This window comes from Phacochoerus africanus, chromosome 3, assembly GCF_016906955.1.
Source record: "Phacochoerus africanus isolate WHEZ1 chromosome 3, ROS_Pafr_v1, whole genome shotgun sequence".
Taxonomy (NCBI): domain Eukaryota; kingdom Metazoa; phylum Chordata; class Mammalia; order Artiodactyla; family Suidae; genus Phacochoerus; species Phacochoerus africanus.
Window position 1 is genome coordinate 103,085,134 of NC_062546.1, and position 21,129 is coordinate 103,106,262.

Here is a 21,129-nt window from a genome sequence, read left to right on the forward strand (position 1 = left end):
AACCCACTGAGTGAGGCCAGGGACTGAACCTACATTCTCATGGATACTAGTCGGGTTAGCAACCTGCTGAGCCACAATGGGAACTCCTGGGCATTTTATTTTCCTGGAGATTTAGTCCATGAGCTTATGTGGGGGTAACAAGGCTGTGTTCCTGTTTAGTGAGACTGCTGGGTGCATAATTCAGGAATCAGCTAAGATATAGACTCCGATCTTGGAATGAACTCTTGCATCCACTTAGCTCAATTCAGAGGTTTAGGGACAAAGTAATAGTTTGGGAGGGCATAGATGCTTGTCTCTCTGGCTCCAGGTGGTTTCCATCTACAGCCGTTTGTTGAGGCACCTCAAAGAGTTTAGGACTAGATGTCCTTGATACTCCCCCACGACTTTGCCTGACAAGGATCATGATGTTCTGGGAAGCCTGACAAGTGGAGTGAAGATCATAGCAGTGTCCCTACCAGGGCCTGAAGGGGACAGATGGTGTGGGAAGGATGTTGGAATGAGTGGAGCTGAGTTGTGTGGAGAGAGCTGAGAAAGGGAGACTCCGAGAGTGGGGCTGGTTCTCTTCTCACTTGCCGGGATGGTGGTCCTGAATCCCTGTGTGTAGAGGGACAGAAAGAAAACTAGACACCACCATTTACATGTCTTTAGCCACAGGCTTTATTGTTTGAACGTCTGCAGCTATTATTCTATTTACAAATCTTATTTTTTTTTTTTGTCTTTTTGCTATTTCTTGGGCCGCTCCCTCGGCACATGGAGGTTCCCAGGCTAGGGGTTGAATCGGAGCTGTAGCCACCGGCCTACACCAGAGCCACAGCAATGCAGGATCCGAGCCGCGTCTGCGACCTACACCACAGCTCATGGCAACGCCAGATCGTTAACCCACTGAGCAAGGGCAGGGATCGAACCCGCAACCTCATGGTTCCTAGTCGGATTCGTTAACCACTGCGCCACGACGGGAACTCCACAAATCTTAATTTCTTATAAAACTCTACATTCTATACAGCTTGATACCTGCACTGTCCACAATATCCCACATTTTCCTGAAGAGGTATTTTCCAAATCACAATCTGCCTGATTGTGTGTAAAAGATTCTTTTACAGACTCCCTTCCACACACACTCCCTTTCTGTGGTATGAAATCTAACTGTAACTCCACTTTGAGTTTGAGGATTGCTATGTCCTCGGTGTGAGACGTAATGTTGACTGAAAAATAGGTGATCCCTGCAGACTTCCTCCCTTCATGACACTGATGGTGTTTTATACAGTCTGTATCCACACATGGGCCAGAAGGGTTGCTCTTGGAGTAGAGAACTTCTCAGGCTTTACATTGAACTACTTCTCCAATATGAGTTATTAAGTATGCTTTGATGTTCCTCAGCATATTTTGGCATTTCTGAGAAACCATCTTCTTTTCTGCTTCAGTGTTTCCCCTTTCACTGAGTTCTTTGTGAAGGTCTAGCCTGGTGCTGGGCTCAATGTTCATTAACAGTGACTACAGTCCTAGTGCTTCTGGACATGGAGTTGGCTCCCATTTAACAATTGTTATCAATGAAGAATGAAGGGTTATCCTCTGCCCAAGTTGTCTAGGTCTTTCAAGTTGAGAGCTGTTGCTGAAAACATGCATATTATATTTACATACTGAGTCTGTAGTGTTCCCTGGGGTCAGGCCATGGCTAAAGGTTTTGCCACAGGGACAACACACACATGATCTACTTCCTTGTATTAAAGCCTGTCTGGATTGAGGAGAATGATGCCTGAAGTAGCTTCCATTTTGATTACAGAGGATGCTTCCTTAAAGGATGTGTACTGTGATGTGTTTAAATACTAAAGCAATGACTGGTGTTTCCTTCACACTCCTGACATTTATGCTATATCACCCCAGGTCAGACTGTCTCCTGAAGGCCCCCTGATCTTCTCTTCAGTGCTGTGTCCCCTCATGTCGTCTAAGGGAAGAGCTGTGACTGAAGCGTTTCCCACAGAACTGACACTCATAGGGCTGCTCTCCAGTGTGGGTTCTGTCATGTCTTCTCAGATTAGCAGACTGACTGAAGGCCCTCCCACACTGCTGGCATTCATAAGGTTTCTGTCCTGTGTGGGTCCTTTTGTGCCGAGTCAGTTCAGAGCTTTGACTGAAGGCCTTTCCGCACACAAGACATACATGTGGTTTCTCTCCAGTGTGGATTCTTTTGTGCTGGCTAAGGCCAGAGCTTTGACTAAAGGCTTTCTCACACTGATGACATTCATAGCGCTTCTCTGCAGGATGGATTTTCTCATGTTTTCGAAGGTAAGAGACTTGATTGAAAGTTTTCTCACAGAGCTGGCATGCGTATGGCTTCTCTCCTGTGTGAGTTTTCTCATGTTGTCTCAAGTAGGAACTGTGACTGAAGACTTTCCTACACAGGTGACATTTGAATGGCTTCTCTCCAGTGTGGATCCGATTGTGATTTCTAAGGTCAGAAATTTGCAAAAAGCCACTTCCACATAGATGACATTTATATGGTTTCTCTCCATTGTGAGCCATCTTGTGTCGTCTGAAGCTAAAGCAGTTACTGAAGCCTTTCCCACATAGAGGACATTCACATAATTTACCTCTAGTGTGAATGTGATCATGTCCATTATTCAATGACCTTTCATGAAGTGATTTTCCACTCCCTTTATGGTCATTATGTTTTCTTCTTACAGGAGTTGATAAATGTGGAGGTGAAGATCTGAGAGTAAATTCGTCACTCAAATCATCACATTCAACAGGATCCACTTGTGCATGAGAAACCTGCTTTGGGCAAGAAGACATAAGGCTGTTACTGGTTGGCCTACAGCCATGAGTTTTAATTGAAAGTTTCCCTACATTAAAACCCACAGAGCACCAGTCAGTAACAGTCTCCTCTCCAAATATTTCCAATGGTAGTTGCATACACATGTTGTGTTACTCTCCTGCTGGCATATATTCTCTTTTATAGAATCCTAACCCCGGTGTTGTTAGTTTAATTTTGAACACTTCAGTGTTATTGTTCCCCTCCCCCCCCCCCCAGTGTGTTTTAAAGACTAGGAGATGAGCATGTTCATGCAACTGATTGATTTTCCTTAAGCTATGGTTTTGAGCTCATACTAATTGATTAACTGATTTCAAGCTCTCCAAAATTTTCCCAGAAAGATCTTGATCTCAACTTAATTACATTTATGCAATTGTTCTAAGTTACCAACTTATCTAATTTCCAAGTTTTTAATTTGGGTCACTGGTGTTTACACCCATGAAACTCACCATTGGCATGGTAGTGGATAGGTGCTTCCTTTTGACTTGTAGCATGGATATCATTTCTTGTTGCCTCAGGGGACTTTTACTGCCTAAAGAAATTGAAAAAAAGTATAGATTTTATAATGGCATTTGAGAAATAAAAATGCAGGCAAATACCAAAGTCCATGTGAGTAGGTTTCAAAAACTGGCATTTAGATGGGGAAATTGTGTCAAATAAAGTGACACTTAAGGTAGTAGTAACACTTTAAAAGTCATGGTCTATTAGAAAGTAAATAAAAGCAACTTGAGGAATTTTGTCCCAATGTCCTCATTTCCATTTTAGAATATATCACTCAGTTCACAAAAGTTTCTGCTGGCATTTTCAAACCTAGTCCCTCAGAGACCAGAACCTCTTTGCATTGAAGCACAGGGCCCTGCTGCTTACCTGGACTCTGGCCTTGAAGACATCCTATTGTTTCTCTGCACAGCTCTTTCCCTTGCTTCAGCTGGGAAATCACATCTGCTTTGCTGATCTGACAACCTGTTTGATTAACAAGTGTGGATGTTGAGTCTGTGCTAATTACCTATTGCTACCCTCAAGTTCATGGTAAGGTAATGAGGAAAATAAAGAGGTCAGTGCAGGCAACATCTTCTACAGACAAAACAGTGAGATTTCCCCAGACCAGGAGGACATCCAAAGCAGCAGCCAAAACAGTGAGCCCCTGTAGAGGCTAGTGCCGATGCACAAGTTCAAAGAGAATGTAGTCCTCAGTCTTTTCCAAATGGGAAAGTTTAAAAGACCCTACAGTAGGTAGAATATTATTTTCAAACAAGATCTGGTTATGATGAGACCTACAGGAATAATCACAAGGATGTCATGTACTCGACTCTGGTCTCAGTCTTCATGCAGTGACTGGAACAGAAGGATAATTTGAAAAATATTTGACCCATCTATTTATGCATTAAAATATCCTTTGGGAGTTCCTGTTATGGCTCAGCAGAAATGAACCCAACTAGTATCCATGAGGACAGGGGTTTGATCCCTAGCCTCACTCAGTGGGTTAAGGATCCAGCATTGCTGTGGTGTAGGTTGCAGATATGGCTCGGATCTAGCATTGCTGTAGCTGAGGTGTAGGCTGGCAGCTGTAGCTCTGATTATACCCCTAGCCTGGGAACCTCCATATGCTGTGGGTGTGGCCCTAAAAAGCAAAAAAAAAAAAAAATCCTTTGAATCACCAATTCTGTTCTGAGTGTTGAGACTGAGTAGCAACAAATACATGAAATGTGACCAAAATTACATTTCATTGTGATAACGAAAAGTGCCATGTAAAGAAATACCCTCCTTTTAGGTAGTTATATGGACTATCGAAGAATCAGGAAGCAGTTAGAGCAGGACACAAGGGAGCTGTTCTAAATACCTGTTCAGGGAATGAATGAATGGAATGACACATACATAAGTTCATCGCTGTTGACAGACTCACCTACAGAGGCCAGATGGTTGATATTTTCCAGCATCACATCTCTGTACAGCTTCTTCTGGGGTGTGTCCAGCAGGCTCCACTCTTCCTTGGTGAAGACTATAGCTACATCCTTCAACGACACTGATTCCTAAAACATCACGAATAAGGGTGTGTAAGAGATTGTATCTGTCTGTGGTTCTCCTCTGTTTTCTGCCAGTGCTGAGCTGGTGTCTGCCTTTCAGTTACATTCACAGTCATCTACATACTCTGACTTCATAAATCTTAATTTTACAGAATTAGCACATGCAGTATATTATAATGCAAAATGGAAAATTTTCAATAACCTGGTAATTAGGATTCCAGATAAGTGATTATAAATATTCACTTGAAAATCAATAACTAAATCTCTCTTCCCTATTAATTTCAAGTAACTACAGATTCATGACAAGGTGAACAATCACCATGATGTGCTACTTTGAAAACATGACTACTGGTTTCAATTATTTCCCTAGAAGAATCTTTGATTCTCCATAAATAAATGGACTTAATAGCCTGTTATGAGTGTTGAAACATCTAATGTGTGATTGGGGGAAAGAATGCTAATGCTAATTGTAGTTAACGTTTTTCTGAATTTTCAATAGTATGTATGTACTGGATAATTGTGAAAGGTTTCAAATTGGGAAAAAATAAAATGATTCCCCTTTAGTTCTGAACCTCTCTTCTCAACACTGAACAGCTTCAGAGCAGGGCAACAGCAGATTAGTTACACTCAGGGCTGTAAATATGACTCTCTAGGGACACAGTGCTCTGCCCTCCCTCATCTCTACCCTTGTAATCACCCCCTCCTAAGCCCATTACATCCCAAAACAGTCAACAAGTCAGTCATTTGTCAATCAGCCCCTAAGCTGAATGAGATAAAAGAATTTTTTTTTCTCTTATGTAAATACACAAGGTTACTGCAGGCCTCCATCATAAGTGTGTTTAATGTTGGGAAGGAGCTTAGTGACCACTGAGGTCCTGACCCATGATAACTACCCCAGAGTCCTGGGCACACTCAGCTGGAACTCAGATGTGCGAACATGGACAGACTTCACATAAGATACACACACCAGTTTGAAAATCTCACCATCGAATGGTGTTAGGGGTGTAACTTCATGGGAAGGAGGCATTTGCTACTCACCATTGGCTGCATTGTCATCACTCAGGTGCCAGGAGTCCCCTACTGGGTCACACACAGCCAATCCAATCCCTTAGCAGGCAAATCTGAAGATGGAGAAAAAACCATGAGCTTCTGGTCTTGTGCACAACTTTGCAGCCCCTCTGAAATGGAGCCCAAACCTTCATGTGGGTGTGACCCCAGCCCAACAAAGAGACAAGGATTGTCCCCTAAAAATTATAAGCAGGGTGTCTCCTCTTCCAGATCACATGTAAGAAGCCTCTAGCTGTGGTTGCTAGTCAAGAAGGTAAAAGTTTCAGAGAGTTTGAACCAGGAAGTAGCCAGAGGCCAAGACTCTGTTACTGTCATGGATGGTCTCATCCTCAAGGTCAAGGATGCTCAGAAATAATGGAATGTCTGAGGCTTAGGAGGAAATTGGTTTCATTTACCCACTTACAAAGGACAAACAGAGATTCCAAAAACTTTATGATATGACAAAGTTACACATCTGAAAGAAGGAATGGCTGTCAGTTTTGCTCAATCTGTGTCCTGTACTCAAATTCCTTTAGTGTAATGAAGATCGCCTAGGTTTTACCTGTGATATGACCTCAAACATTAATCATCAGAATAAGCTCTGTGTTATTACAATGTCTTTTTCTTGTTGCATTTTCACAAAATGTCTCCTTATTCCCAGATTTCTACTGAATGGGAACCTCCATGGTACTGATTGCACTTTCAAAATCATGTAGTTGCTCTTCATTTTCATCACCTAGTTTTGGGGGAAGCCTCTCCTTATAGCCACAATCCACCCCTACATTACATCCCTTCTCTCCTGAAACAGAAATATCCTTAAAGTTATTTACTAAGTTCCTATTCTCCTGTCCTCCCTTCACAATCAAACTGGAAGTGCAGTTACCGGCTTCAATCAGAAATGAAGAGAAGCCCTGGGTTAATCCACAATCTGCTAACTGTGGATATGCATCAATTGACCAGATAATTCCCAATGCCCAAGGATCACTCACAAAAACAGTATAGGGATTGGATTATCCAGAGAACCTGGGAAAGTCCAATGAGAGAAGGAGATCTAGGAAAACTAAACAAGACTAGGCCGTGATTAACTTTGGTTTTCTCTTCCAGGAAAATTTTAGGGTAAAATGAAATATTCTTTTTGACTCTTAGAATTTTTCTTCTATTGAAAATGGGAATATGTAAATCCCTATCGGACAGCCAGGGAGTCCAGAGGCATATGCAGAAGGGCAGCCCTGGACATAGAAGGATGGAGCCCAGGAAGCTCTGGGCTGTCCATCTGTCAAGTTAGAGTCATCAAAGGAAGTTAATGTATATTAATTCTTTGGAAGAAGTACAACAGATATCTCAAGAGATTTACTTTATCTTGAGATAATTAATTTAACATAAAAATTTATTCCAAGACACATAAGAAATAAGATGAAGAGGTGTTCCCTCTGTGGCTCAGTAGGTCAAGAACTTGACATAGTGTCTGTGAAGATGAAGGTTTGATCCCTGGTGTGGCTCAGTGGGTTAAGTTTCTGGCATTGCCACAAACTACAGTGCAGGTCACAGAGATGGCTGGGATCCAGCGTTGCTCTGGCTGTGGCGTAGGCCAGCAGCTACAGCTCTGATGTGACCCTTATCTTGGGAATTTTCACATGCTTCAGGTGCAGCCAGAAAAAAAAAAAAAAAGAAAAGAAAGAAAGAAAGAAAATGAAGAAAATCACTTGATGAAATCTATAAAAAGAAATTAATTCAGAGAAGCAAAAAATGAAGTATTTATAAACAAATTAAAATCATCAGATATAGGTCAACGTGCCAATAGAAGTTCCAAGATGAAGGACAAGATTTACGTCTGGGTTGTGTAAAAAAATAACTGCCACCAAAATGTGCTGACAGAATACTTGACATATGGTGAGCACTACCAAGGATGAAGTTTAGCTACTTAATTGCATCAATTTTAATGTTTTAGCCAGATGCGGCTGGTAGTTACTGCACTGGATAGCACAAGCATAGGATCTAAGATGAGGCAGGTAGAATAACTAGAGTCAAGACAACAATGTTGGAGTGGGAAAAAAAAGGGACATGAACAGTCAAAAGTAGGAAATGAGAGTGACAAAATAAAGGTTGACACAACGTAATTTAGAGATGATAAGAAGCTTCTTTGATAGGACATGTGTCTAAGGACAGGGAGGGCTTATCAAAATTTAAGGGAATGAAGGATTTCTTTGGTGTCTCAGCAGGTTAATGATCTGCTCTTATCACTGTTGTGGTGTAGGTTCAATCCCTGGCCTGGGAACTTCCACATGCCTCAGGTGCAGTCAAAAAAATACAAAAACGAACAAAAATTTAAGAGAACGAAGTCAGCTTGCCTTTCAGTTGGGAGAACTCACCAAAACCCGAAATTGGAGGAGCTGTTGAAACCAAATGGGTTCTGAGCAAGTTCCCCAGCCGGCAGTTAATTCCTCTTCCTCCAGTGTCCCAGACTGTCCAGTGTCTCCTTCTCTGGACCAATGCAGCTCTTTGTCTGTTTGATTCCCTTTATACCTGCAGGACAATTTATAACCCAGTCTGTGCTACTCTCCAGGGATACACCCTATCTAGAAGGTTACTGACCCTAATAGGGTTTCAGTCTGGGAAATACACCCTGTTCAATTTGATTGGATTTCCTCAATTAATGCAAAATTGTAACCTCATGCAAATCTGGAGATCAAAATGTAAGGACATTTTGGAAAAAAAGAATCCATTCATTCTTTTCTTACTCATAAATACTTTTGAGTGTGTTCTGTACACTGGGAAACATTCTGTGTCTTCCAAATAAGCAGGGCCTCAGACAAGGGGATTCTGTGGAAATGGAGCTGGAATTCCCTGGGAGAAATATAGAATTGAAAATAAAATGCAGGGAGTTCCCATTTTGGCTTAGTATGTTAAAAACCAGGCTAGTACTCATGAGGATGCAGTTCGATCCCTGGCTTTGATCAGTGGGTTATGGATGTGGTGTTGCCATGAGCTGTGCTGTAGGTTGCCCATCTGCTGTTCCTGTGGCTGTGGTGTAGGCTAGCAGCTGCAGCTCCAATTCCACCCCTAGCCTGGGAACTTTCCTATGCTACAGGTGCATCCCTAAAAGAGTAAAATATCATAAAATAAAATAATAAAATAAAACAATTTTTCTCCATTTTCCCAGCAATCCTTTCACATGTGTCACTATTTTGGTTCCCAGAGGGCAGGCAAAAAGGGGTTCTGTGTGCTGGATATTTTTTTCAGGATGATCTCGGAGTGAAAAGTCTTTGGAAATGATGAGGAGGGAGAAATACGTGCAAATGGGAAATCGAGCTGCGCCTCAGCCTCGAACAAGAGCCTGTCAACTCCACAGGTTGCGGCGGGGTCCTAACCTGGTCCTTGGTATCTGTGTGAATGGGGCCAGAGCATCCAGGGCAGTATCTTCCCTCCCACTGCCACTCCCTGCATGTCCCCCCCCTTCTGGGGAGGCTGTCCCCTGAAGGCAGGTGGTTCTTTGGAGCTGATCATCTTTGCCGGTGCTGACATCAAGTCCTCCAGTGAGTCCATGACAGGTCCCACAGCCCTGTCACCATGCAGATGGAGGGTGATGAGGATGCTGATCTACAGCAACTCTGTCCCTAGCAGGGTCTAGAGGTCTGAGTCCTGTGGGCCTGACAGCTGCAGCTGGCAGGAATGCAGCTTTGTGTGAGGGGGGACAAAACCTGAGCGAGGCTTCAGTGCCAGGTGTGGCCAGGATCTGCCTCCCCAGGTGGACCACGCCCTGTCAGCCAGCTGCCCTCACTGCTGAGAGCTGATAGTGTCTGGTGGGGTTCCAGGCTCAAGGTCTCCCTTTGCCCTTCAGCCTCTGCTCCCACGGCTGGCGGAGGACTAAAGTTCCCCTTGCTCTCCAAGGGATAGGATGGCTTTATCTTCCTGCCAATAGGCTTTGCCCTTGTGGAACATACTCCTCTGTTGAACCCAGAACTGTGACAGCTACCCCCTGAGAAATAATGTCATTACCTCTTCCCCCATCAGGGACGTCTGTCCTCTCATCTCCATAACTGCAGGGTTATCACATGAATATATACATTTCCCTCGCCATGATCATCATCAGCATCATCCTTACTGTTGTTCATCTTCACTATTTCCACCACAACTTTCCTATATATATTATATTAGATGGTGGTTGTTGACCTACAATGCTGAGGGGATTCTCTTGAGGGAAAAGTTTCCTGAGCATCACATGATATTTTTGCTTGTGAGGAACATCCTGAAACATGTCAAGCCAGTCTCCAAAGTCAGCACCAACCCTTTATACTACAAGGCATGAAATAGACTAGTAACAGAGTTATAATGTACAGCCATGGCTGTATAGCCAATATTTTGTAATTACTTTACATGCAGTATTATTGATAAAAACACTGAATGACTGAGTTGTATACCTGAAATGAATATCATACCTTATATCAACTGTACCTAAATGAAAAAATGAATAAAAAATAATAAATAAAACAATAACATAATAAATAATAAACACAATAAAATAATAAGTAAAACATAACAAACACAAAAAAGAATGAGCCAACTTTTCTTTTTTTAGGGCTGAACCAGCAGCATAGGGAAGTTCCCAGACTAAGGGGCAAATGGGAGCTACAGATCCTGGCCTACACCACATCCACACCAATGCAGGATCTGAGCTGCATCTGTGAACTACACCAAAGCTCAGAGCAGTGGGATCCTTAACCCACTCACTGAGTGAGGCAGGGATCGAATCCCCATCCTTACAGAACCTAGTCAGATTCATTGCCACTGTACAACAACAGGACTCCCTGAGCCAGCTTTAGGAGCTGATTGTGTTCCCATCCCCCACACTCATATGGGAATCCCTCACCTTTAATACATCAGGCTGGGCCTGTATACCAGATGAGAAGGGGCAGATAAAGGGGTGGTTAGGTTACAGTGACCCTCTGGGGTGGGTCCCTCATCCAATCAGACTGATATCCCTAGAAGAAAATCAAGAGACTCCAGGGTGTGTGGAGGGGAAAGGCCATATGAGGACACAGCAAGTCCTGAGCAGTCCACACTGTGTGGACAGAGGCCTCGCAGAAAACAAACCCACCTACACCCTGACCTGGGGACCTCTGGCCTCCAGTACTGTGCTCTGTTAGAAGCAAAAGCATCGGATAGCAATTTTTAAAAAAGAGTTACAGTTCTAGGAGTTTTCCCGTGGCCTGTGGTGAAGGATCTGGTGTTGTCACTGCTGTGGCGCAGGTTCTATCCCTTGCCCAGGAACTACTGCGTGTGGGGCCTGGCCCAAAAAAATCCAGTTCTATATACATTCTGTGTTGGAAGTAAAGGGATCTGCCTATGTAGCATGTGAACTCACTTTGCAAAATGCTCATCCAGTTCATGAAAAACTAAATGTCCCATACTTCTGGGATCACTTGAAATGACTCTGAAAGCCAGGGGATATTCATAAACTATTTAAATTTAAATAAAAAACTCTCAAGAAAACCTGTCTGGAAAGAGTACAGTGGAAATTAGAGTTGAGAAAGTGGTGTAAAAATGTTTGTTTTTCCTTTGGGTGGCCTAAAGGGCAGAAATCTTTTTTTTTTGTCTTTTGTCTTTGTTGTTGTTGCTATTTCTTGGGCCTCTCCCGCGGCATATGGAGGTTCCCAGGCTAGGGGTCGAATCGGAGCTATAGCCACCGGCCTACGCCAGAGCCACAGCAACGCAGGATCCGAGCCGCGTCTGCAACCTACACCACGGCTCACGGCAACGCGGGATCGTTAACCCACTGAGCAAGGGCAGGGACCGAACCCGCAACCTCATGGTTCCTAGTCGGATTCGTTAACCACTGCGCCACGACGGGAACTCCTATTTTGAAGCAGTTTGTTATGAACTGAATCGTGGTCCTCTCCACTCCCCCAATATGAGTGGGTTGGGCAAGGCTAAGGCCTGTATCTACTTGGCCCCAACTCATTCATATTCGGAGCACCTTTACACATAACCCTATCAGAGCTGTTTCCAAGGGTTTGTGAACAGAAATCCTTGTATTCATTCCTCGGTCAGGGGATTAAGAGTGGCCACGCCCACAGCCCATAATCCAATCCAGAGCTCGCAGCGGATTGGATCTTGGCCCTGCCGCGAGTGGGATGGGCTATAAAAGGGCTGGTGGAGCGCCCAAAGGGGCCATTTGCAGACAGTCCTGGGGAAGGCCGCGTCCTTGTGCAGCGCAGCTCTGAGATAGGAAGTCTTGGGCGGTCATCTGCAGTCATGGAGGTTGCTTCTCTTGGCTGGGGCCAGGAGCGTCTGCCGAACATCTTTCCACCAAAACGCACATCTCCGTGGTCAGCTGCAGCTGTTGATTTGCCCTGGGGACCCTCTGGACCCGAGAAACCATCGCCATCATCCCAGGCACTTTGCAACTGGCAGGCTGATGCGGCTCCTGTGGCGGCAGTAGGACCGGCGCCCACAAAGGGGCCTCTGAGTTGGAGACCATCCGTGGTGGGCGCTGGGCTTCAGAACCTGGGCAACACGTGCTACGTGAACGCAGTGCTGCAGTGTCTGACACACACGCCCCCCCTGGCCATCTCTCTGCTGAATGGGCAGCACCAGAGAGCCTGCCAGAAGCAGCCCTTCTGCATGCTGTGTGCTGTGCGAGCTCACGTGACCCGAGCCCTCCTGCATCCCGGAGATGTCATCCAGCCTGGGAAGGACCTGGTCGCCAGCTTCCACAGACACAGGCAGGAAGATGCCCACGAGTTCCTGATGTTCGCTCTGGATGCCATGCAGAGATGTCCCTCGGAAGACACCCTCATCCAGCAAACCTTTGGAGGGTGCTGGAGATCTCAGATCCAGTGTCTCCGCTGTCTTGGTGTTTCAGACACTTTTGACCCTTATCTGGACGTCACCCTGGATATCACGGCAGCTCAGAGTGTGGAGCAAGCCCTGAGAGAGCTGGTGAAGCCTGAAAAGCTGGACGGGGAAAATGCCTACCATTGTGGTGTTTGTCTCAGGAAGGGACCCGCCACCAAGAGGCTGACTTTGCACAGGGCCTCCAAGGTCCTGATCCTTGTGCTGAAGCGGTTCACGGATGTCACAGGTGACAAGATGGACAAGAAAGTGCGATACCCCGAGCACCTGGACCTGCAGCCCTACCTGTCTGTGCAGAAGGCAGGAGCCCTGGACTACGAGCTCTTCGCCGTGCTGGTGCACTCTGGGTGGACCTGTCACCAAGGACACTACTTCTGCTACATCAGAGCGGGAAATGGCTGGTGGTACAGAATGGACGATTCGAAGGTCACCGCCTGTGACACTGCTTCTGCCCTGAGCCAAAGTGCCTATGTCCTCTTTTACATCCAGAGGGGCGAGCTGGAAAGAGCCACCGGTGGAGCGTCAGCAGACAGGGCACCTCGGTCTGCGGGGGCTGACCCCATAGGCAGGGATGCAGCGGTTGGGGAGCCCAGAAGCCCCGCCAGCGTCAGAGCGTCTGCATCGGAGGGGCCCCTGGCAGAAACCGACATCCAGGAGATCACCTTGGAGCAGTGGAGACGCCACCAGGAACACAGCCGACCTAAGGCTGAATTCAACCTCAGGAAAGTAGAGCCTGCCCTCCCGACCAATGCAGTCATCATCCACAGGTCGAAATTCGATGGGACAGGAAGGAAACTGCCCGCACAGGAAAACTGCGGGGTCAGCACTTCAACCAGGGATGCCCCACCTGAGGGTGCAACGAACATGGGGAGCATCCCTTGTCTGGAAGGGAGGACCAAGGCCTCCAAGAAAAAGAACAAGAAGAAGCAGAGGCCTCTGGCACTGCAGTGAGCTGTGCTGCACCCCTGCAACACACTCATACACTCCTGGACACACAGAGGAAGCAGTTTGTGTTGCAAGTCCAAAAGTATTCAGTATGAACTTGTTACAGGGGAGCTCTGAGTGGGGTTGGGGGTGTGGTGAGGGTGGGGGGCTTCCACAGTGATGTTGCTGGAGAGGACCAGCTTGATCACTGGGTCTGAGAACTGCCTTTGGACTGGCCATTTGTGCTGTGTTTGAAGAGCTATTTGTTGATAGTTTGGGATTTTGTTTGGATTTGTTTCATTTTTGGCATATTTGATTCTTGCAAATCATGCAGCCTGAAGGCTCCTCAGAAATGCTGATGTCCAGCCAAGCAAGGGCAGTTGTCTGAGCCCCTCAGGAAGTCCATGAACCTCCCCTGCGTGCTGGGCCTCCCTCTGCTGGTCTGGCCAGCTGTGGATGAGCCCAGCCCTGGGTCATTGCTGCATGAAGTCTTATCATTTCTGCCTGAGACTTAGAGGGTCCATGGAAGCCCGGCCACCAGGCTTAGAGGTTGGAGATCACTCTGAGACTGGACACCTGGGAACATGCCTGAAAAGCCATCACTCACTTACCCTAATTTATATGAACTAGGACATTTGTCCACAGGGATCTGGGGCTTGATTTCTACTGGAAGAAATATGTTGGAAGCTATGAAAATGCCAGACACCAGGAGGAAGGAGACAAAAGAGCAACTTGGTGCATCTCCAGGAATAAAGGGCAAAGGAGGACGGATCTGAATGAACCTGATGTCCGTGTCAGCAGGAAGACTTTTTTGGGAACAGTTATTTGAGTCAAAAGGTAAAGTGCAGAATGGAACAGAGCTTCTTGGTAAATGGGCATGTTTTCACTCCCAGGACATATTAATGTTTAAAAGTATACACAGGTATGTGTACGAACAGCTTTAATTGCTTGGAAATATAACCAAAAGATTACCTGTTTTTCAGGATATGATGAGATCACCGTAAGGGTCACCTGCCTGGGAAAGAAGCTGGGAGGGAACCTTCTCGGCTTCCTGGCAGCTGCATCGTGTCCAGCAGAGTTTGGAAGCATCCCCCTCTCTGAGAATCTGCTGACAGAGAAACTGATAGAAGGATTTCAGGTTGGTTTCTATTACATTTTGGTCCCTGGTTTTTACCTCAGAAAATTAGTCCAACTGGAGAAATAGGCACCAAGATGGGTTTTCATTTCAGGTATGGATTCTTTAAGTTGTAACCACATTTCCTAGGAGAAAGGATAATAAAATACATCCTTCAAATGACGATTATGACAGGATGGTTCAAACTCCCCTGCATGTGAGGGGCAGTGCCCAAGCAGTTATGGAATCTGTTGGTTGGCTGAGTGCATTTAGAGGCTAAGCAATTTATTTTTCATTCTTTGTTCAGATACAGAAAGTTCACACTTTCGAGACACTATTTTAAAAGTGGGTGCCAAAGAAAAGCAGTGAATAAAGAGCAGTCCACACCTTAAGCCATGAAGCTCCCAGGCTCCCAGACAGAAAACATTTTCCTGTGTTAAGTTGTAGTTGAAGTTTCCTCCTATCCCATCAAATTGGAATCTTGGAATTTTGAGGAGGAAAATATGCCTTATGTCAGAGTTTCAAATGCTCCAGAGGCGAGCTGGAGCATTCTCGCACCACTCTTTTATTTTGTGTGTCATGCAAAGTGTTGTCTGTCTTTCTCTAATATTGTCAATTGAGAAAACCTTCACAGAGTCTCACACTTCAGTCTCTTTCAGTGAGTGAAAATTGACATTTGGCATTCATAGTCATTTTGTCTTGTTTGTGTGGATTCTGTTCTGAGAAAGGCCACCTGGAAAAGGATGGTCAATGTCTCTTCATGTGATGCCATTTTGTGTGAAGAAGAACATTGTCCTTGGTTTGAAGAGTGGTCACTGAGTGGTCACTTTGAGGGGAAGGTGCAGAAGGGACATAAGTACTAATGTGACATAATTTTGCTTTTCATGGTTCAGGATCTCTGACATGGACACTGAGGAGGACTGCCCTGGAGCTTCAAGAAGGCAAGGCCGAGGGCAAGTCGACAGGAGCAGCATCAGCACCACATGCCCCTACAGGTGAGGATGGGATGTAGGGACTGTGAGGACCAGTGTGACAGGGTCCTCTTCGCTGGTGGGGGGGATCCTAGGGTGAGCAGAGGGCTGAATCTATCCTGAAGGTCACCTCTGAAAGCTGACTGTGTTTTCTGCCATCTCTCTGAGCACAGGTGTAGAAAGGATGAACATGCCTTTAGGAGGCAGCAGGAGCAGGAGCTGCCCTGGGAAGGGTCAGGATGGGGCTTGCCTTCCCCCACCTGGGGCCAAAGGAAGAGAAGGAGAGCCAAGGATGCCCTGGGGCCAGCTGAACACAGCCTCCTTGAACAAGACAGAGAAGGAACGTGGACAGTGGTGAGCAAGGTGTAAGGCTTGGCTCATCTGAGGTTATTGGGACCTAAAGGTGCTCTGTCCCTCCACCCCTGACCCTTGCTCAGGCATCAGGGGCAAGGCCATGGGTAGCCTGGAGGGAAACAGGGAAGCCATCCCTTCTGTCCTGGGGTGCACACCTGGAAGGGACTCAGTCCACTGGTAGAGAATCCCCATGGGGAGAGGGTGGGGGGCACCTGGGAGCTTGGCCCAGACAGGAAGGAAAACAGCACAGTGAATGAGAAACCTGGGAAACTCTGGAGGTGCTGGATGGCTCTGAGATGAGGAGAGTGGTGGATATGGTCCGATTTTCTGCCTCTTGAGACAAATCTTTATACATATTCCCTGTGCGGTGTCTTTTCTTACAGCATCTGAAGGCCAGTGCCCCTACCGACGCCAGGAAGACATCTTTCCTAGAATTTACCCAGGAGCAGTCCCGGGTGAACATCACTGAACCCCCAGCCTGCTGTCCTGCAACCCCACCAGGTCCCTCCATCATTGTTTAGCTTCCAGACAGCAGACCTGACCTGGGCTCCCTTGACATTCCTCAGGCTGCCTCCAGCACGCTTGGCCTCAGCCCTTGTGGCACATGGAAAGTTCAAGCACAGTGTCCTAATGCGAACTCAAAGCCAATGTCATTCTCCCCAAATTCCACAATCTGCATCCTGGCCCCAGATGAGGGGTCTGCCTGGGTCCCCATGCAAGTCCCTCAAACAAACAGATTCTCAGTCCCTTCTAGACCTCAGAGAAGCACTGAGAGCCCTGAGCTTGGTGGCCATCCAGATTCTCCAGGCCCTGCTCAGGAAAGATGGACTGGGGCCCAGAGAGACAGTCCCATGTGACCTAAAGGACACCTACTCCGATGGCCAGAATGGCCCTCCAGCCTCCCCTCAAGAGAACTCACCTAATGACAGTCCAGGCCGGCAGGTGCCCCACCCCCTTCATCCTGCTGTGTTCCAGGCCAGGCCATAGAGTGGTCTTTACCAGAAGGGACAATGGGCAGTTGGGCCCCAGGTTCAGACGATCCCCTCTCCACCTCCTGGGACAGCTTCCCTTTTCAGTGAAAGCCCTCAGACCTTCAGTGACTCTGATCAGGAGGACTGTAAATGAAACTTAGGAAACTGGCATAGGAAAGGGTTTTGTTTTGTTTTTCCTTTTTGGATGCCTTGTGGCATATGGAGTTCCCGGACCAAGGATCAGATCCGAGTCATAGCTGTGACCTATGCCATACCTGCAGCAATGCCAGATCCTGAACCCACTGTGCTGGGGTTGGGGATCAAACCTGTGTCCTTGTGCTACGGAGACATCGTCACTGATCCTGATGCGCCACAGTGGGAACTCCAGGAAAGTTTTTTAATTCCATTAAGTTTATAATAAACTGAGTCAAGTCACTGGATAAGCATTTCATTATAAATAAGGACCTATGAAATTAATCTGGATTTTGGGAAACTCTGGTTAATGGATTGAGCTAAAGGTTCTTTAACTTTAAGAGACAAGAGTTTTGTTTTATAGGTTTTTTTCTATAGATGAGTTTTATAGAAAGCAGTACATTTTATTATATATCACCATAATGTGTATTTTTTTCCAATGGCTTTCAATTTAATAAAATGACAAAATATGATATATTGTGCAAGTATTTTGATTTATCACCATCACAAGTCAATTTTGTATTATTTTTTTGTTTAAGTTTATTATTCCTGATAATGAGTAGAACTAAGATCCCCCAGATTCCTCTGTTGAAGCCCTAACATTTGATTCATTGGAACATGACTGTACAGGACATAGGTTGGTTCCACTGGGGTGGGTTCAGGTGAGCCCCTGGGGGGGGGGGGTTCCTCATCCACTTAGACCTGTGCTCTGGAAAGAAGCCAGAGGCTCCACCAGGGTCTGAGCCTCAGAGGAGCTGCTGGTTATGGCATCATGTGTGTGCATGCCTGAGGTCCTGTGATTCGGAAAAAGCTTCAGGTCCTCCCAGGCTCCTCTGTCTTCAGTTACATCAGATCTGACCAATGATCTTCAAGCTTGGAAATCAAAGCCATATACAGGAAGATTTTTTGGTAGAATTTTATTCATATTGAAAGAACAAAGCTTTAGAACAATATTCACTAAAATATAATAACCTGAGCCTCGTGGTTATCTCCTCATCCTGATTTACAGGGAGTGAACTCTCAGAGCCCACAGGTCTCAGCTCAGGACAGGGCACCGCTCACGTTTTGCAAAACAAAGTTGGGCCCTTTAGCCTGGTGTCGAAAGTTCAGACATTTTCCCCCAAATGCAGACAAACACTATAGCTTCCACTTACACAACAGTTACAATTGACTCCTATATTCATCTCAATGCCTTAAATAGGGTTTAGATTCACAAACAACTTTACATTCCAGTTTGGGAAGTATACTCCACTTGGAATGTGCCTATAATTCCATCCTGAGAAAGTGCACTGTTTGCAGGTGCCTGTTCCCAGGGCTGGTCTGGGTTTGCATCCACCAGAGGTGAAGAACCACTAACTCATAGGGACAGGCCACTCTGTGTGACTTCCCCTTCTCAGGGAATCATCACTTTCAGGGCACCTGGGGCTGGAGGACAAGTTTTAGCGGTCATGGGTGTCTCCCTCCCAGTCACTCTCTTCAGAGGAAGAGGACACCTGAAGGTCCTCGTAGAGGACACTTCAGGAGCCTGGGGTGCAGGGACCCTCAGGCTCCCTGCAGACAGGGCAGCTCAGAGCAGGAGGGGCCAGCTTCTCTGCAGGTGGGGGTGGGGGAGGCACCATGTCGCTGCAGCTCCACTAGCCTTTGCTTATTCTCCTGAAGAGCATCCTGAGAGGCTGGCCTGGAACAAGGCTAGTGGGTGGAGGATGGGCTACAGCGAGGCTTGGACAGTGTCAGAGCCAGATCTGCTGAGTGGAGGCTGGGAAGAGGGCCTGGCAGCTGTGCAGGTGTCTTACTGGTCACATGGGGTGTCACTGTGGGTCCATGTCCAGTTGTACTGCATGGGTGATGGAGATACTGGAAGACCCTCAGATCTGATGTCAGTGAGCTCTTCTGAGGGGTTGGCATGGGGCTGAGTCTAGGTTTCTTTGAGGTGGTGCAGATAATGCTGGATGGAGCTCTGGGCAGATCTCTTGCCTGGAGCCTGGATGCTGCTGTGGGGGTGCTGCACCAAACTTTTCTTGCTGAGAGACACCAAAGGCTGGGTAGATTTCAGCTCATCTTTCCTGAGAGGTGGCCTACTTGGCTGCTCCAGTTCCAGGAGGGATTTCCTCCTGGATGGCTGGATGAGCGTCAGCCTGTGAGGATGCTGTAGCAGAAGACAAAACAGAACAACCGTAGTTAGAATTTCCTCACCATCCAATAAATACTCAAAGTAACCAGTACACATCTCACAGGATTCAATTTCTACATGGTGATTACCCAACCTCAGGGGTGTGCATGAAAAAGAGCACAACAGCATTGCCTGGCTACATTTACACATCAACTAGGAAAACAGAAAGATTCTAACAGTGCCTCTTGTTAAATAAGTGGAACCAAGCTTTTTTTTGTCCCCTCTTCGAGGGATTGTACACAGCTTGGTGTTTTGCAGGCACAGATGACAAATGGAGTTTTGAGGGACAGTTTTGCAGGATGTGTCACAGTTACAGCCATGAAGTCTAACTCAAAGGAGGCTTCTTACAGAACGCTACTGGCATCATCACCTCCACTTCCCCACAGCACACACTGCCAGACCTGCGAGTCAGAATGCAAATCAAAGAAACCCAGGAAAATGCCATCTGAAAAGTACTCTGAGGGATCACATTGGTGGGGAAAGACTGTACAACTTCCCTCCCACAGGAGGAGAGGGAGGCCAACCAGGGTTGCCCAGGGGAGAGAGCGGGACTCGGGGACTTACCCTCACATAGTCACAGGATTCCATTGCTTCCTTCCAGCACCACTGCTGCCCCTGTGGTCTCCCAGGAAGTCTCTGGAGTAACTTCAGCTGATGCCCCACTTGCCTGCAGAACAAAGCACGTTAAGTGGTGGGATCCTAATCTCTTTGTAATAGTTGGAACAGACAAGGCTGTGCCTTTTCCTAGTTTGGAGGCTGTGGTGCCGAACCCTCTTCCCTCATCTCACATCCTTCCCCCACCTCCAGGGACACCTCCAGGTTTTCCCAGGACACTCCTCCTATTTGTCTCTCTGGCTTGGGTTCCTCTCATGTGCAAAGTTGCATATGTTCTCCACCACCCCCGCTAGAGTGACCTCAAGGCATATTAGGAACTCCTGAGTGTGGCCCCCTGAGGACTTAGGCTTTGGGCTGAACTCAGTGCAGTCTGTTCCTCTCCTTTTCTACGCTGTGTGCTCAACCACGCCTAGGAATGACAGGACACCGGGGAGGCAGACAGGGACTGAGTCCCACCTCCCCCACAGCTCACCGTGGCCTCTGCTCCTTGCCTCTATCAACTGGGTTACAGGTCCTCAGGATCTGTAGGATCTGAAGCTTCCGTGGTTCTAGATTTTCCTTCCTGAGTTTATAGCCCAAGGGCTGGGGGGCCAGGGCCCCTTGTCAGTACTGCACACGGCACCTGACGCTACTGGCTTTGTGTCCAAAGGCTCCACAGTCCCTGCACTTCACCTGTGGGTGGAGGAGAAAAAGGTCAGAGAGTCAGTGGAAATCACGGGGCACATGCCCAAAGACAGTACAAGGACAGATGGAGAGAGGTGAATATGGATTCTGCAAAAAGGACAGAAGCACATGGTTCATTAAATGCCAGGATCTTTCTCATTCTGTGGGGCTTACCATAGACTTCATTAGGGAGCATCCCAGGAGGAAGGGCTGCTGGTCTCAGCAGGAACAGAAAGACCCAGATGGGAAGGTTTGGATAAGACCAGGCAGGACATAGCACTAAGGAAGAGTCAGTTGGTTCTGGCCCAGGTTGCCTGAGGAGCAGGTCCAAAGGCAGCCACCTTTGGATGGGAATGGACAAGTGAGTGATGGATCCAGAACATTTCAGGTCCAAACCCTGCCTCTGGAGTCCAAGCCACCCCT

General features: G+C 46.7%; 3 protein-coding genes and 1 long non-coding RNA gene across 4 annotated transcripts; 1 reads left to right on the plus strand and 3 right to left on the minus strand.

Moving 5' to 3' along the window:
- Window positions 1–1,857: 1,857 nt before the first annotated feature.
- Window positions 1,858–2,550, minus strand: LOC125123075 (zinc finger protein 596-like). The gene has a single exon (XM_047772268.1). The coding sequence runs from the start codon at window positions 2,518–2,520 to the stop codon at window positions 1,918–1,920; it is 603 nt and encodes a 200-aa protein (XP_047628224.1). The 5' UTR covers window positions 2,521–2,550; the 3' UTR covers window positions 1,858–1,917.
- Window positions 2,551–2,662: 112 nt separating this feature from the next.
- On the minus strand, window positions 2,663–5,883 carry LOC125121937 (zinc finger protein 705F-like). Its single transcript, XM_047770229.1, has 5 exons — window positions 5,872–5,883; window positions 4,713–4,839; window positions 3,677–3,772; window positions 3,259–3,341; window positions 2,663–2,707 (listed from the first exon to the last, which is right to left on the minus strand). The coding sequence occupies exons 1-5, from the start codon at window positions 5,881–5,883 to the stop codon at window positions 2,663–2,665; spliced, it is 363 nt and encodes a 120-aa protein (XP_047626185.1).
- A 6,249-nt stretch (window positions 5,884–12,132) lies between these two features.
- Window positions 12,133–13,683, plus strand: LOC125121938 (ubiquitin carboxyl-terminal hydrolase 17-like protein 6). Its single transcript, XM_047770230.1, has one exon. The coding sequence runs from the start codon at window positions 12,133–12,135 to the stop codon at window positions 13,681–13,683; it is 1,551 nt and encodes a 516-aa protein (XP_047626186.1).
- Window positions 13,684–18,205: 4,522 nt separating this feature from the next.
- On the minus strand, window positions 18,206–20,711 carry LOC125123076 (uncharacterized). The gene is made up of 3 exons (XR_007133972.1): window positions 20,516–20,711; window positions 19,993–20,095; window positions 18,206–19,404 (listed from the first exon to the last, which is right to left on the minus strand). It is a non-coding gene; the product is annotated as an uncharacterized LOC125123076 (long non-coding RNA).
- Between the last annotated feature and the right edge of the window lie 418 nt (window positions 20,712–21,129).